Source organism: Rhododendron vialii, chromosome 4a (genome assembly GCF_030253575.1).
Source record: "Rhododendron vialii isolate Sample 1 chromosome 4a, ASM3025357v1".
Lineage (NCBI taxonomy): Eukaryota > Viridiplantae > Streptophyta > Magnoliopsida > Ericales > Ericaceae > Rhododendron > Rhododendron vialii.
In genome coordinates, this window is record NC_080560.1 from 36,677,662 (window position 1) to 36,692,163 (window position 14,502).

Genomic DNA, 14,502 nt, shown 5'->3' on the forward strand with positions numbered 1-14,502 from the left:
GAAAATTATTTACACCATATAGACGACAAGGGTGGGCCAGTGAATAGTCATGTCAACTTACTACTTTCTCACCCGTGACCCTTGCTCTGTCACTCCGCATATGTGGCTCCTTTTATGAGATTAAGTCGCCCCTTTTATGAAAATAAGATGCCCAACCTTCAAACCCTGGATTTCGGCCAATATTAGTGTTCAACAATGAGTGAGATTTCGAATTTTTTTGGAGGTTTATGGAAGATTTTAAGTGATTTGGTTAGGGATTTAAGAGAGGATTCAAGTTTAGGAGGTTAGGGTTCGATTTTTTGACCGTGGGGTGAAACAAGTAAAGTGACTTGAATGTTTTGGGCCAGGAGGACAGAGAAAACGAGCCTGGAAAATTATTTAATCTGCGAAATCAATACTGGTACTGGGTTACTGAATTTATGATTATCAGCTATGCGAAGTGGGTACCGGTACTGGGAATGACTAATTCTTTGAATACAGATGAAATGTGGTATGAGAAAAGTAACTTCCACAATTTATGACAAAAAAGGTGGTGGCAGCTATTCAATAGGTCTCAGAGAATCTTACTACAAGTCTCTTATTGGGGCCAGTGAGTGGTCAAATCATCATTACGTTTTCTTACCCGTGACACTTGCTCTGTCACTCCACATATAAGGCTCCTTTTATGAAATAAAGTTGCCCTGTCAGGAAAATATGTTGCCTTTTGTATGAAAAAAAGTTACACCATATACAAGACAAGGGGGCCCATTGAATGGTCATATCACCTTTCTATTTTCTAACCCGTGACCCTTGCTCTGTCGATCCACATATGTGGCTTTTTTATGAGATTAAGTTCCCCCTTTTATGATAATAAAATGCCCCTTTTATGAAATTATGTTGCCGTATCTGTGAAATAAAGTTGCCCTGTCAGGAAAATATGTAGCCTTTTGTCAGGAAAAAAAGTTACACCATATACACGACAAGGAGGCCCATTGAATGGTCATATCACCTTTCTATTTTCTTACCCGTGACCCTTGCTCGTTCGATCCACATATGTGGCTTTTTTATGAGATTAAGTTCCCCTTTTTATGATAATAAGATGCCCCTTTTATGAAGTTATGTTGCCTCATTTGTGAAATTAAGTTGCCCTATCCGGAAAATATGTTGCCTTGTGTATGAAAAAAAGTTACACCATATACACGACAAGGGGGCCCATTGAATGGTCATATCACCTTTCTGTTTTCTTACCCGTGACCTTTGCTCTGTCAATCCACATATGTGGCTTTTTTATGAGATTAAGTTCCCCCTTTTATGATAATAAGATGCCCCTTTTATGAAATTATGTTGCCCGATCTGTGAAATTAAGTTGTCCTGTCAGGAAAATATGTTGCCTTTTGTATGAAAAAAAGTTACACCATATACACGACAAAGGGGCCCATTGAATGTTCATATCACCTTTCTTTTTTCTTACCCGTTACCCTTGCTCTGTCGATCCACATATGTGGCTTTTTTATGAGATTAAGTTCCCCCTTTTATGATAATAAAATGCCCCTTTGATGAATTTTTGGTGCCCTATCTTTGAAATTAAGTTGCCCTGTCAGGAAAATATGTTGCCTTTTGTATGAAAAAAAGTTACACCATATACACGACAAGGGGGCCCATTGAATGTTCAAATCACCTTTCTGTTTTCTTACCCGTGACCCTTGCTCTGTCGATCCACATATGTGGTTTTTTTATGAGATTAAGTTCCCCCTTTTATGATAATAAGATGCCCCTTTTATGAAATTATGTTGCCCAATCTGTGAAATTAAGTTGCCCTGTCAGGAAAATATGTTGCCTTTTGTATGAAAAAAAGTTACAAAAAAAAAGTTACACCATATACACGACAAGGGGGCCCATTGAATGGTCATATCCCATTTCTATTTTCTTACCCGTGACCCTTGCTCATCGATCCACATATGTGGCTTTTTTATGAGATTAAGTTCCCCCTTTTATGATAATAAGATGCCCCTTTTATGAAATTATGTTGCCCAATCTATGAAATTCAGTTGCCATGTCAGGAAAACATGTTTCCTTTTGACAGGAAAAAAAGTTACACCATATACACGACAAGGGGGCCCATTGAATGTTCAAATCACCTTTCTGTTTTCTTACCCGTGACCCTTGCTCTGTCGATCCACATATGTGGTTTTTTTATGAGATTAAGTTCCCCCTTTTATGATAATAAGATGCCCCTTTTATGAAATTATGTTGTCCTATCTGTGAAATTAAGTTGCCCTGTCAGGAAAATATGTTGCCTTTTGTATGAAAAAAAGTTACACCATATACACGACAAGGGAGCCCATTGAATGGTCATATCCCTTTTCTATTTCTTACTCGTGTCCCTTGCTCTGTCGATCCACATATGTGGCTTTTTTATGAGATTAAGTTCCCCTTTTTTTGATAATAAGATACCCCTTTTATGAAATTATGTTGCCGTATCTGTGAAATAAAGTGGCCCTGTCTGGAAAATATGTTGCCTTTTGTCAGGAAAAAAAGTTACACCATATACACGACAAGGGGGCCCATTGAATGGTCATATCCCATTTCTATTTTCTTACCCGTGACCCTTGCTCATCGATCCACATATGTGGCTTTTTTATGAGATTAAATTCCCCCTTTTATGATAATAAGATGCCCCTTTTATGAAATTATGTTGCCCAATCTGTGAAATTCAGTTGCCATGTCAGGAAAATATGTTTCCTTTTGACGGGAAAAAAAGTTACACCATATACACGACAAGGGGGCCCATTGAATGGTCATATCCCCTTTCTGTTCTCTTACCCGTGTCCCTTGCTCTGTCGATCCACATATGTGGCTTGTTTATGAGATTAAGTTCCCCCTTTTATGATAATAAGATGCCCCTTTTATGAAATTATGTTGCCCTATCTGTGAAATTAAGTTGTCCTGTCAGGAAAATATGTTGCCTTTTGTATGAAAAAAAGTTACACCATATACACGACAAGGGGGCCCATTGAATGTTCATATCACCTTTCTGTTTTCTTACCCGTGACCCTTGCTCTGTCGATCCACATATGTGGCTTTTTTATGAGATTAAGTTCCCCCTTTTATGATAATAAGATGCCCCTTTTATGAAGTTTTGGTGCCCTATCTTTGAAATTAAGTTGCCCTGTCAGGAAAATATGTTGCCTTTTGTATGAAAAAAAGTTACACCATATACACGACAAGGGGGCCATTGAATGTTCAAATCACCTTTCTGTTTTCTTACCCGTGGCCTTTGCTTTGTCGATCCACATATGTGGCTTTTTTATGAGATTAAGTTCCCCCTTTTATGATAATAAGATGCCCTTTTTATGAAATTATGTTGCCCTATCTGTGAAATTAAGTTGCCCTGTCAGGAAAATATGTTGTCTTTTGTATGAAAAAAAGTTACACCATATACACGACAAGGGGGCCCATTGAATGTTCATATCACCTTTCTGTTTTCTTACCCGTGATCCTTGCTCTGTCGATCCACATATGTGGCTTTTTTAGGAGATTAAGTTCCCCCTTTGATGATAATAAGATGCCCCTTTTAAGAAATTGTGTTGCCCTATCTGTGAAATGAAGTTGCCCTGTAAGGAAAATATGTTGCCTTTTGTATGAAAAAAAGTTACACCATATACACGACAAGGGGGCCCATTGAATGGCATATCACCTTTCTATTTTCTTACCCGTGATCCTTGCTCTGTCAATCCACATATGTGACTCTTTAATGAGATTATGTTGCCCCTTTTATGAAATTAAGATGCCAGTGAATGGTCATATCTCCTTTCTGTTTTCTTATCCGTGACCCTTGCTCTGTCAATCCACATATGTGACTCTTTTATGAGATTATGTTGCCCCTTTTATGAAATTAAGATGGCCCTTTTATGAAAATCCCCATCTCTGAAATAAAGTTGCCCCCTTTGCTAATTGTGTCGACTTCATTGTACTAAACCCTTTTAAATTTAACTATTGGTTATTTATTTTTTGTATGGTAATATATAAAACAAAACATTATTACCAACATTGCAACAACAAAACCCCATTCATGCTACAGCCATAATACAACGTGCTTTTAACCAAGCCAGGAGATTTTAACCTGAGAATGCAAAATAAGCACATATGTGGCTCTTTTATTAGAATAAATTGCCCCTTTTATGAAAATAAGATGCCCCTTTTATGAAACTAAGTTGCCCTGTGTATGAAAATAAGTTACACTATATACACGACAAGCGGGGCAGTGAATGGTGGCTTCCATATACTACCTTGGCTTAACTACCCTTTGCTGCCATTCACTGGACAACATCTCCGTTCACATGCAAATGCGAGTAAAATTAATCAGTTTCGAAAATTCTTCCAGTTTGCGTTAATAGGAATAATTAATGACATAACCCATGACAACAACCTCGTACAATAATTTGAACTAGAAGCCTGAAAACTTAAAGGTAAAATAATACACACGAACTACATTTATACTAAAACAATTTATTTGTTTCCCTTATTTTCCGTTGTAGCAGATTCACAACGTGGCGCTCATAACCTTTACGGGTCATTGTCACGTTGATCTACTCATTGTCATGCACCTCCATTTCCACTTTTACGTTCTTGCCTGTGTAGAGGAACCATGCATTGCCGGTCACGAATATTGCCCCCCCTACCGCATGTTGGCCTACGAAGCCCATGTTTGTTAGAAATTCCCGATGAGTTTCAATGGGATATGGGGCCCCCAAAATAATTACTAAGTCCATGTTAACCATGCCAACCAAATTTGAAATCACGCCCTCGATGTTAGGGAGTGGTTTGTCCCATTGCATATCGCAACAATAGACAACGATGTCAAAGCTTCCATTGGTTGAATGGTAAGGCAGTATTGCATCATCGTTCCAACCCATTATACTTCGAATTGCATTTTCTCGTTCTTCTATTGAACCTTCGGCATGGACTCCTACTTTATAATATTGTGGCACCCAATCTAAATGCCCCAGCCGATAAGGTGGCACTGTCACATTGATGGAAACTTGTTTGACTTTGTACCCCACGGAAATCATGTAGCATGCAGGGATGTTGTTAATGATATCAGCTCCAAACGCCCTTTCAGCATCAACACATGCATCGATAGCTTCTTCTAAATCTTCCATTACGAACTTCTGAATATATGGAAGAGTTCTGTAGATGGAATTTAACAAGTTAATGTGGTGCTATGGACTGTTGAACCAGGTGGTATTGTCATTTATAGAGGACATAAGGCCACATAAAATAATGTATTTTGTAATAATTCAAATGTTCCTTTTCACAACTAGGGGGCCCGTCAAAGTTGCTATGTCAATTCACTTAAGTGGCTCTGTCTGTTGAATAATGTTGCCCATTCTGGCAAGAAGTTGCCCTGTATATGACCATGAATTACAACATAATCACGACAAGGGGGGCAGTCAAAGGTCCTTTCCTTTCCCCTTTTCTGCATTAGGGCCATGACAGTTGCTCTGCGATTTGGTGTGTTCAAGGTCTGCGATTTATGAGAAATAAGGTCAATGGCAACTATTCAATAGGTCTCAGAGAATCTGACTACAACTCTCTTATCGGGGCCAATGAATGGTCATGTTAGCTTATTGCTTTCTTTCTCACCCATGACCCTTGCTCTATCAATCCGCATATGTGGCTCATCTTATGAGATTAAGTGGCCCTATCAGGAAATTATGTTGCCCTGTGTATGAAAATTAGTTACACCATATAGACGACAAGGGGGGCCAGTGAATGGTCATGTCAGCTTATTGCTTTCTCACCCATGACCCTTGCTTTGTCAGTCCACATATGTGGCTCCTTTTATGAGATTAAATGGCCCTGTCAGGAAATTATGTTGCCCTGTGTATGAAAATTAGTGACACCATATACACGACAAGAAGGGCCATTGAATGGTCAAATCACCTAATTTACCTGTCTATATACACACTTGCTCGGCCATTGATGAAGCGTTCAAAACAATTACAATATGGATCCAAACTATCATTTTGGAAGAAGACTAGAAAAGGGAGAGAGTTATGGTTCTCGTACACGGGCACGGGCACGTATACCCCCACCTGTTCATCATCCAAACACCCGGCCTTCCTTTGGTTCGGCAGAAGATCACGAACTGCATCGTTTACTTCAAACAAGAACTATGAGAGTTCTCACAAACGGGGAAGTTGTGGAACGATCGATAGACGAATATGGTGGATTACCAATCGAAGTGTCGCCACCAGTACACCCCCCACCTGTTGATGTACCGAACAACTCCCATTTTCGTCATTTTCGACTACCAAGTGAGATGGAAGAATGGGACGATCGTCGACATTCACGGCTTTCTGTTGTGGATGCTTGGTTGGCCGACAACAAAGCAAGGACTTGTGATGATTTGCCCGTAAACCATATGTGTGGGTACCGAGGGGTCATGTCGCGCCATTCATTTCACAAGTGGCCGAGGACAGGCAGTGAACTGCCACTGCCAACGGTAAGTCCACGTGAAGATCAACGGCTTCTTCCTAGATTGGACTATACCCTTGCTATATACGACAGGCGTGGCAAATGAAATTTTTTTGAACCTTTGTTGCAATACGGTGCAAGTGAAAATGCTTATTTCAAACTAGATTGGAACCAATCTTCATTTGAGGGTGAAGCCGCTGATTTACTTAACTGGCCTAACATGTTTGTAAAGAGGAACAAGTTGGAAGCGAAATGTCATAAGTACCTACTTAAGGTTCCTAAAGCACGGTCAGCACAGATGATGGCCGGAAGAAGGCCAAACCGTCTCCATAACGACGTGTGCGAAAGGTTGCAGGTCGAGATTAATGCAATGTGCAAGCGACGAATCCGTCAAGTCCAGATAGTAAAGAAAGTGAGGGAAGCTGAAAGGGACGGCTTCGACCCCAGAGAGTCTATTAGAGAAATTAAGAGGAATCCACAGTATGCATCCGACCTCGAAGTATCTGATTATTCTGATGACGAATAGGAGTAATTGTATTCATACATTGATTCTAGTAATTATAAATTGTGGTAGTATTATTGTTGGATCTATGCAAGAACTTTATGTTTTGTTGTCAGAGACAGCTGCTTTGTGAATTCACATATGTTGCTCCTATGAAATAAAGTAGCCCATTGTGGAAATTAAGTTGTTACGTTATATTCTGCCGGACTGATATAGCAGCAGAAACAGCAGTAGCAGGATACACAAAACAGCAACACAATACAGTAGCAGCAAGAGCAGATAACAGGCAGTTACTATTCATTACAGCAGCCAGAACAACAACACAATACAATAGCAAACAGCTGCAACATCAGTAACAGAATTGATACAGCACAAAAACTGACATATAATTCGTCATTGTAAATGCAATAGCTACACACTTTAGGAAATAACTGCCCTCAAAACTAAGAAACAATGGGACAATAGCTATATAAGATGTCACAATTTATGACAAAAGAATATATGAAACTGTAGTATTTGTCCCCATCCACATCCACATGTACTGGCACCTTACAACTCAAAAAATTGTAGTATTTGGGGGGTTTGTATTTGTGCATTAACCTAACTGACAAAGGAGAAGTACCCAGTCTCCGTTTGGGTAGCAAATCAGGAACCCACGAACAATAAGGAACCCACGAACCCATAAAATCACTTCAAAGTATCTTGCACACAATCCACAGGAGTATCAACTACATGAATTTGACCACCAATACCCCATAATCTCCAACAATGAAATATTGACAAGGCTAAATGATACATCTTCGAGAGTCCATGTAGCTAGGGAAACAAAGAAAAAACATAAACGAAAATTGTAGAATAGCATATCACAAAACGAAAACCATAAAAAGTGTGACAAATTAGAAACCCGTGAAAAGTGATGGACACAAACGAATAGTGCCATTGTTTCGTGCAATAGGAATATGAAAATTGAACTCAACCTTCACTTCACTAATGGTATAGCATAGGATCTGCATACACATTCGCTGAACTCAAATTGGCTGTACAAAGCAACTACTATCATTCACAAGTCAACCTAATTAAGGGATTCATGTAAGTTCCGCACATAGGTCCTAGCTCGGTCCATAAATATTGCGAACCTTTGGTTCAATGGAATTAAGCAGGAATGGAATGCTCATTCTCCCGAAACAAATCTTCATTAAGACATTGGGGGTTTGGTAAAAGGACGACGTAACATGGATATCCCATCTAGATTCATCATTTTATAAAAGGTAAATGGCCATTCAACCGTAAAGCTAAGGAAGGGACACTCAGAGTGCTACTGCAAAGGGATACGGTTGTCTATGAGGAATAGTAGACAATCTATGTACCCACCAAGTTTATTTCTAATTTTCACACACGTTCAGAAATCAAGTTTGATGGAGCGTGTCATATATAAAAGCCAACCCTATATGTTGTTTAAAACAACATAGAAATCTGCTACCTTAAAGGTTTCAAAACCTATGTACTTCCTAGCTAAAAATCATATCCGCACATATATTCCAGCCTTTCAAACATGCAAAATGCATTCAGAAAAAGGGCAGAAATAAGATGTCCATGCAGAGGTTCTTGAACACAATGTGAACATCTTCAAAACAAATACCGTAATAACATATTTACTTCAGGATCCCTTTTTCTTTGAATTCCCCTTTTTTCATATTCTTCGAACCAGCAAGGACTTCCAACTTTCTTAATCCCAGTCGAGATCGAGACCTCAGAATTGGAAATAAAATAGCATCCCAATATACTCACAGTTACAAACAATTATATCATTAACTATAAAAACACAGGTAAGAGTAATATGCTTACGTTTATCGCCCAGGGATGATTTTTAATATGGAGTCTCTTTCCTTATTTGCTTTATCCATGAAAAGATGAAGCAAAAGCCTTTTACGAATGGTTGGAATATGACCTCCTTGAAGTTCAGTCGAAGGATAAGTTCGACCATCCCAACGGTCCACGTACTTCATGACATAAATTCCACAATCATGGCTACAAAAACAAAATTGAAAGACATGACTACAACGCCCAAAAGAATGACAAAATAAGTTGCACAAGTCAAGGAAGTTATGACTACCAAGTTTGTCTGTTGTGGCACATCCGCATATTCAACTTCAAATATGCGGGAATCTTTTCGTGAACTTCGCGTACGTCTCTTCTTCAGGAGTGCAAATAGATTCTTTTGCTATAATCGAAATTGAATACAAGTTTGTAAATATAATAACAAGTGCACCAATCAAGATATAATGCATTAGGTCCAGCGACAACTTACTAAAATGTTAACTTGCTCCAATTGATCCAAGTTTTGTCCCGCGTGCTTCATTGAGTCAAGAATATAAACGCGTGACTCAACAAGGGATATGCACAAGCAAAACCAATGTTCACTTTCAAGCACAGGCAAGAAAAGCTGAAAATAATAGGCCACCATTAAGTCAAAATAACATTGGGGCACACATCATAAACAATGGAATACGGTATATATTGGGATTAGTTACGTACCATGTCACATTTTAACACGTCATAACCTAGTTTATCAGGGTCGCAATCATCCCGCAATACATTGCTGTACTTGTCACTTTCAGTTGCAAGTAGATTGGACTGGGGAATTTTTTTTTTGAAATACATCAGAAATAAAGTCAAAAAACAAAAAAATTTAACCATAATAAGAAGGATATGTTACCGCAAAGGCTGGAGAGAAAATGTGACGTGATGGATGAGCCTTGGTCGCATGGGCTCTTTCCTTCAGCATTCGCCAATCCGTAAAAGTGTACATAACCTACGTGTAGTCCAGCGTATGACAGTTATTCTACGTTATGACACAAATAACAGAAATTGAAGTATGGAACATACCATATTACACACAAGGCCCCTCGGTTTAAACGATTGAGCAACTTCCTTGTGAGTAAGAGGCCACTTTGCCCCTTCAATACGGATCAACACCTCGCTCTTGTGCCAAAATATTTTGTTAGTATACCAAAATCGGGAAAGAGATAGCATGGTTTCAAAAATGTAACCGATGGTCTGTCCCTTACAAGTAATATGATATGTCGCGAAAAAGATAAAGGTACCTTAAATCATTTGTCGGTCCCCTAATAAGATAGTTAATGACTGATTCTTCTTCTTCCTTTAATTTTGTTGTCTTGACAAAGGGTTGTGCAACAAAAGGAGATTTAATAGATGGGCTCGGCTTCACGTTTCTTCGATGTTTTCTCTTTGTGGGATCAGTTGAGATCGCCACCGCTTCCTACTTTTGCTTACAGGACGCCGACCCATCCATGATTTTGGATGTCCCCCCCACCTCCCCTTCCTCCTCAATCTCATCCCCCTTCTCCTTAATATGATCCCCCTCTTCCCCTTTATGATTCTGATCCCCCTCGTCCCCCTTATGAATCTGATCCCCTTATGAATTTGATCCCCCTGCTCCTTAATATGATCCCCCTCGTCCCCCTTATGAATCTGATCCCCCTGCTCTTCCTCTTCCCACTCCCCCTGATCCTCATATTCATGTAGTTCAAAATTTCCACTAAATTGTGGCGAATGGCCTTCATCTTCTACAGGTTCTGCCCGTGGACCATCTTGAGGGCTTCGAAGAACAGGGCTTCCAACGACAGGCTCACCCATAGCAGCATCCATTTCATGCAACCTTTTTAAGTTATTCATAAATTGACGCATGAAATCTTTGTACATATCAATGCAGATCTGAAATGGTATAAGATAAACCAAAATATGAGCATATGTGAAAACTAATTGAGGCAATCTAAAAGAACCATGAATATATGAAATATTGAAACTAAGCCAATACCATCACCTGAATTTTCAAATTATAGGGAGGGAATTGAGAAAAAAAATAATCCTTAAATGGCTTGTCCTCCGCCTCTTTGGAAATGCGAATATCGATCAATTCCTTTGTCCATAAGCCAATAGGAGGCTCAGGTTCCTTCCCAATTTCAACATCCAACGGATGTAAGTCAAAATATATGACCTGCAAAACAAATCAGTCATAATTTTTAACTTCCTACATAAACCATAATATTGTTATTGAAAGTGTTAAATAGAATGTTACAAAAGATTAAGTAAACATACCATCAAAAGGAACAGACTACCACCAACTCCTTCCGCCTTCCGTCCACGACCTTTGGTTACCCGAACCTTATAATTTCGAATCTCGTTCACCAACCAATCCAACACAAAGGCCGGCAACTTATACGTCTTTAAGGTTTCAAGGTCATCGGCAATCACCCCAGGGAACAATCTATTCCCCGCAACTTCCTTTGTGGTGGGGCACAACAAGCATCCTAATGTAAATAGAATGTAAGCCCTATGAAACTTCCCATCAGTATCGCCTTCCTTAATCACATTTTCCAATTTCACGATTTCAATCCCTTTAAAACCTCCCTTAAAGTCCTCTTCAATTTTTGTTCTGTGTAATTCAAGGCATTCCGTAGGCACGGGTGTGTCCCCTATTGGCATCCCTAAAACTCTTGCAACATCTTCTTCGGTAATATGAACAATTAGGCCCCTCCTAAATTCGATGCTACAAGTTTCTGGATTGAAACATTGGACCAAATGCATAGCAAAGACTCTATGCAGATGGCCACACTTCACATGAAGTAATGAATGGAATGGATTACATGCTTTGATTGCATCACATTGGTCTTGAGTCAATTCACCAATCAAGGAAACAAATTTCCTAAAGGAACACCTTGTCTTTATAATAAGCTGTAAGTATAAACAAACGGAAAATTATATTAGCATGGTAGTAATTTCATTATCACAAAGGTAGCACACATAGCAGGTATTGGGTGGTAATTTTGTTAGTATGAAACATGTACATGTTAAAACAATCAAAAAGCGATTTGTGGTAATGAATTAAGTAGTTGTGTTAAAGTGGGGCTCAACTCAAATTGGATAAGACCACAATGAAATAGTATACATATTCAAAGGCATAACTACCTCTATATGGACATAAATGCACATAAAGGTGAAATCCCATGATTAAGCATTTCAACTCCTAAGCACGGTACAAAGCATCATTAGTTATTGACATACCGGCACTTTCTTCTTCTTTTTACTCTCCCTTGTACTCTTCTTCTTCTTCTTCTTTGGATGGGGCGAACAATTGTCGCCCTCTTGTTCACTCGATTCCTCATCATTCACATCGACCTCATCATTATCTTCCTCACTGCTTGATCCATAATAGGTTTTGTCGTAGTTCTTTCGCAAGTATCCCTCATGCCACCATTCCGACATGGCTGCCATCACCTACATAGGAAATGAATATCATAGACGAGATTAAAAAATGGTACTGATAAAAAAAATATAACTTCTTTCCATCCCTCAATCCTAACCTCTGTTTGTTTTATTATATTGTCTTCTTGAAATATTTTCTTTACACCTCGAGTAAAATCCTTCCTGCATTTAACCAAGGATTTAGTGGTCAATACGTAAGTGGGATAACAAAAGACATGAAATATCGTCTATTAAAACTCACACATAAACAGCGAAACAACTAGGTTTCTGTTGCTTCTAGTGTGAACTACTTCCCTCATGAACTATTGCACCCATCTTGACCTGCACTTTCATAGGTGGTACTACTGATTTCCTAGCTTTGGCCTTTGAACGTACCATCATAGAGATAACTGCACATGAAACGAAGAAGTTTACACATAAAACCATAATAAGCAACCTGTGAAGTATAAATCTTAAAAATATGTTTCAGATCGTCTTAGTTTCCTAGGGCCAGCCAAAACTATTTCAGACTTAGCCAAATTGCATTGCATTGTTAATGGAAGAAGACAATGCAATGCAATTTCGAACATCGGGATCAACTACTTTGATTTGCAAACATCAGCATGGACTGAGGTAAATGATCAGAAACAGCAGCAGAAAATATCATCAACGTGATAGCAAAACAGGTTGTAGCAAATATGAGATTGGAGCTGCCAAAACAGAAAATACAGAACAGCAGAACAACAGTTTGCAGCTGATTGCACCAGCAGCAGCCGCCATAACAGAGACAACAGTAGCATCCACACAGCAAATAGCAGTAAGAACTAAGGACATGCCCCCTACAAAAGGCCTAAACACTCCCATCAATACAAACTGGGAACAAGAAATATTTACAAAAATATGATCAATAACATTGTCCAGAAGAAAATAAATATTGGAACCAGTCGTCTCTAGGAATGCAAAGTACCCTAATACAAGTTGTATGAAAGACGCTTTGATAATTTCACTATCTGGGCGATCTCCTATCTTGTCACGAAATCCCATGTGAAATGAGTTGCTGAGCTCCTAATAGAAAGGAGAGTTATCCCAAGTAATTTTCATTTACAAAGTTATAATTGATGTTAAGCAACAGCTCTTGAGGTACCTAGTGTAGTAGGACATACTATAGTGTGATGTATATACCCCATCTCTTTCTTGCTTTAATTAGGTTACTTAACAACAATGTTCTAAAAGTCGCTCGGCGCTAGTCGGGCGGTCAGCCACCTTCGAGCGATTAATCGGATTAATCGACGATTAATCGGTGTATATTAATTAGTAATCGGCGATTAATCGTTAATCGAACCTAATCGGATAGGCCCCACCAGCTATTAATCGGTGATTAATTGCCGATTAATTCCTTGTTTTAGAACACTGCTTAACAAAAAAATGTTGTTTTAAATACATTCGATGTTGATCTATGAGTATAAGAATGTCCATAGTAAGCTCAAACAAATTCTATACGTCGTAGACTCCTATAGGATGGTCAAGGATAATTACCATTATGCTAGTAACACCTATAGAAGCTACAAAACAATTCATTACTTCCAAGGATTTAAATGGTTACTTGAAACGAATTTATGTTAAAAACAAGAGGCATAAACCTGTTTCTTTATTCATAAAATCGTTTCTCCACTCAGTTCTTTGTTTCCTCAACAAAAATATAGTGTCCACTCAAACCACCACTGTCATTTGTCTCGTATGCATTTGCACTTGATGGTTTCTTCATGAACTAGGGAGCAAAGACAAACTTGGTCCTCTTTAACCACTCTACTTCACCTATCTATCTGAAATAAATGCTGCTTGAAGACAACATATCAAGGTCACAGTTTCCTTTCAAAAAAAATAAAGGTCACAGTTTAAAACAATTAAGTTTCATTGTCCAATGATGGTCATATCTTAATGGATCAATGCATCTCAATGATTTAAAAGTACGCAATATCACTTCCAATAAATGAGCACCAAGCTAAGTAACAACCAATATTTTACATGAACTAATGTGTGAGTCTTCGGTACAAGTTTGTGTTCAAGCGCATCAAGATTCATCTTATTTTCATCTTAACACTCAAAGACAAGGGAACTCTACAAAGTACTCATATTTCTAAATATAATTCATCAATTCTCTTAGGATTTTGTGTATAAAAGGTATCACAGGCCATTTCTGCTTAACTATGTATAAGAGTTTGATACATAGTTAACCAGTAACCAAGAATAGTAAACATATTTTGAAGAACCACCTT

At 38.6% G+C, this 14,502-nt stretch overlaps 2 protein-coding genes and 1 long non-coding RNA gene across 3 annotated transcripts; all 3 read right to left on the reverse strand.

Moving 5' to 3' along the window:
- Nucleotides 1–7,148: 7,148 nt before the first annotated feature.
- LOC131323969 (uncharacterized) lies at nucleotides 7,149–10,310 on the reverse strand. The gene is made up of 11 exons (XM_058355802.1): nucleotides 10,066–10,310; nucleotides 9,848–9,941; nucleotides 9,678–9,773; nucleotides 9,497–9,595; nucleotides 9,270–9,404; nucleotides 9,075–9,182; nucleotides 8,892–8,961; nucleotides 8,750–8,773; nucleotides 7,714–7,777; nucleotides 7,562–7,651; nucleotides 7,149–7,302 (listed from the first exon to the last, which is right to left on the reverse strand). The coding sequence occupies exons 2-11, from the start codon at nucleotides 9,848–9,850 to the stop codon at nucleotides 7,149–7,151; spliced, it is 843 nt and encodes a 280-aa protein (XP_058211785.1). The 5' UTR covers nucleotides 9,851–9,941; nucleotides 10,066–10,310.
- Nucleotides 10,311–10,498: 188 nt separating this feature from the next.
- On the reverse strand, nucleotides 10,499–11,906 carry LOC131324127 (uncharacterized). Its single transcript, XM_058355956.1, has 2 exons — nucleotides 11,081–11,906; nucleotides 10,499–10,979 (listed from the first exon to the last, which is right to left on the reverse strand). The coding sequence occupies exons 1-2, from the start codon at nucleotides 11,567–11,569 to the stop codon at nucleotides 10,788–10,790; spliced, it is 681 nt and encodes a 226-aa protein (XP_058211939.1). The 5' UTR covers nucleotides 11,570–11,906; the 3' UTR covers nucleotides 10,499–10,787.
- A 50-nt stretch (nucleotides 11,907–11,956) lies between these two features.
- Nucleotides 11,957–12,904, reverse strand: LOC131324128 (uncharacterized). Its single transcript, XR_009199237.1, has 3 exons — nucleotides 12,489–12,904; nucleotides 12,346–12,409; nucleotides 11,957–12,259 (listed from the first exon to the last, which is right to left on the reverse strand). It is a non-coding gene; the product is annotated as an uncharacterized LOC131324128 (long non-coding RNA).
- Between the last annotated feature and the right edge of the window lie 1,598 nt (nucleotides 12,905–14,502).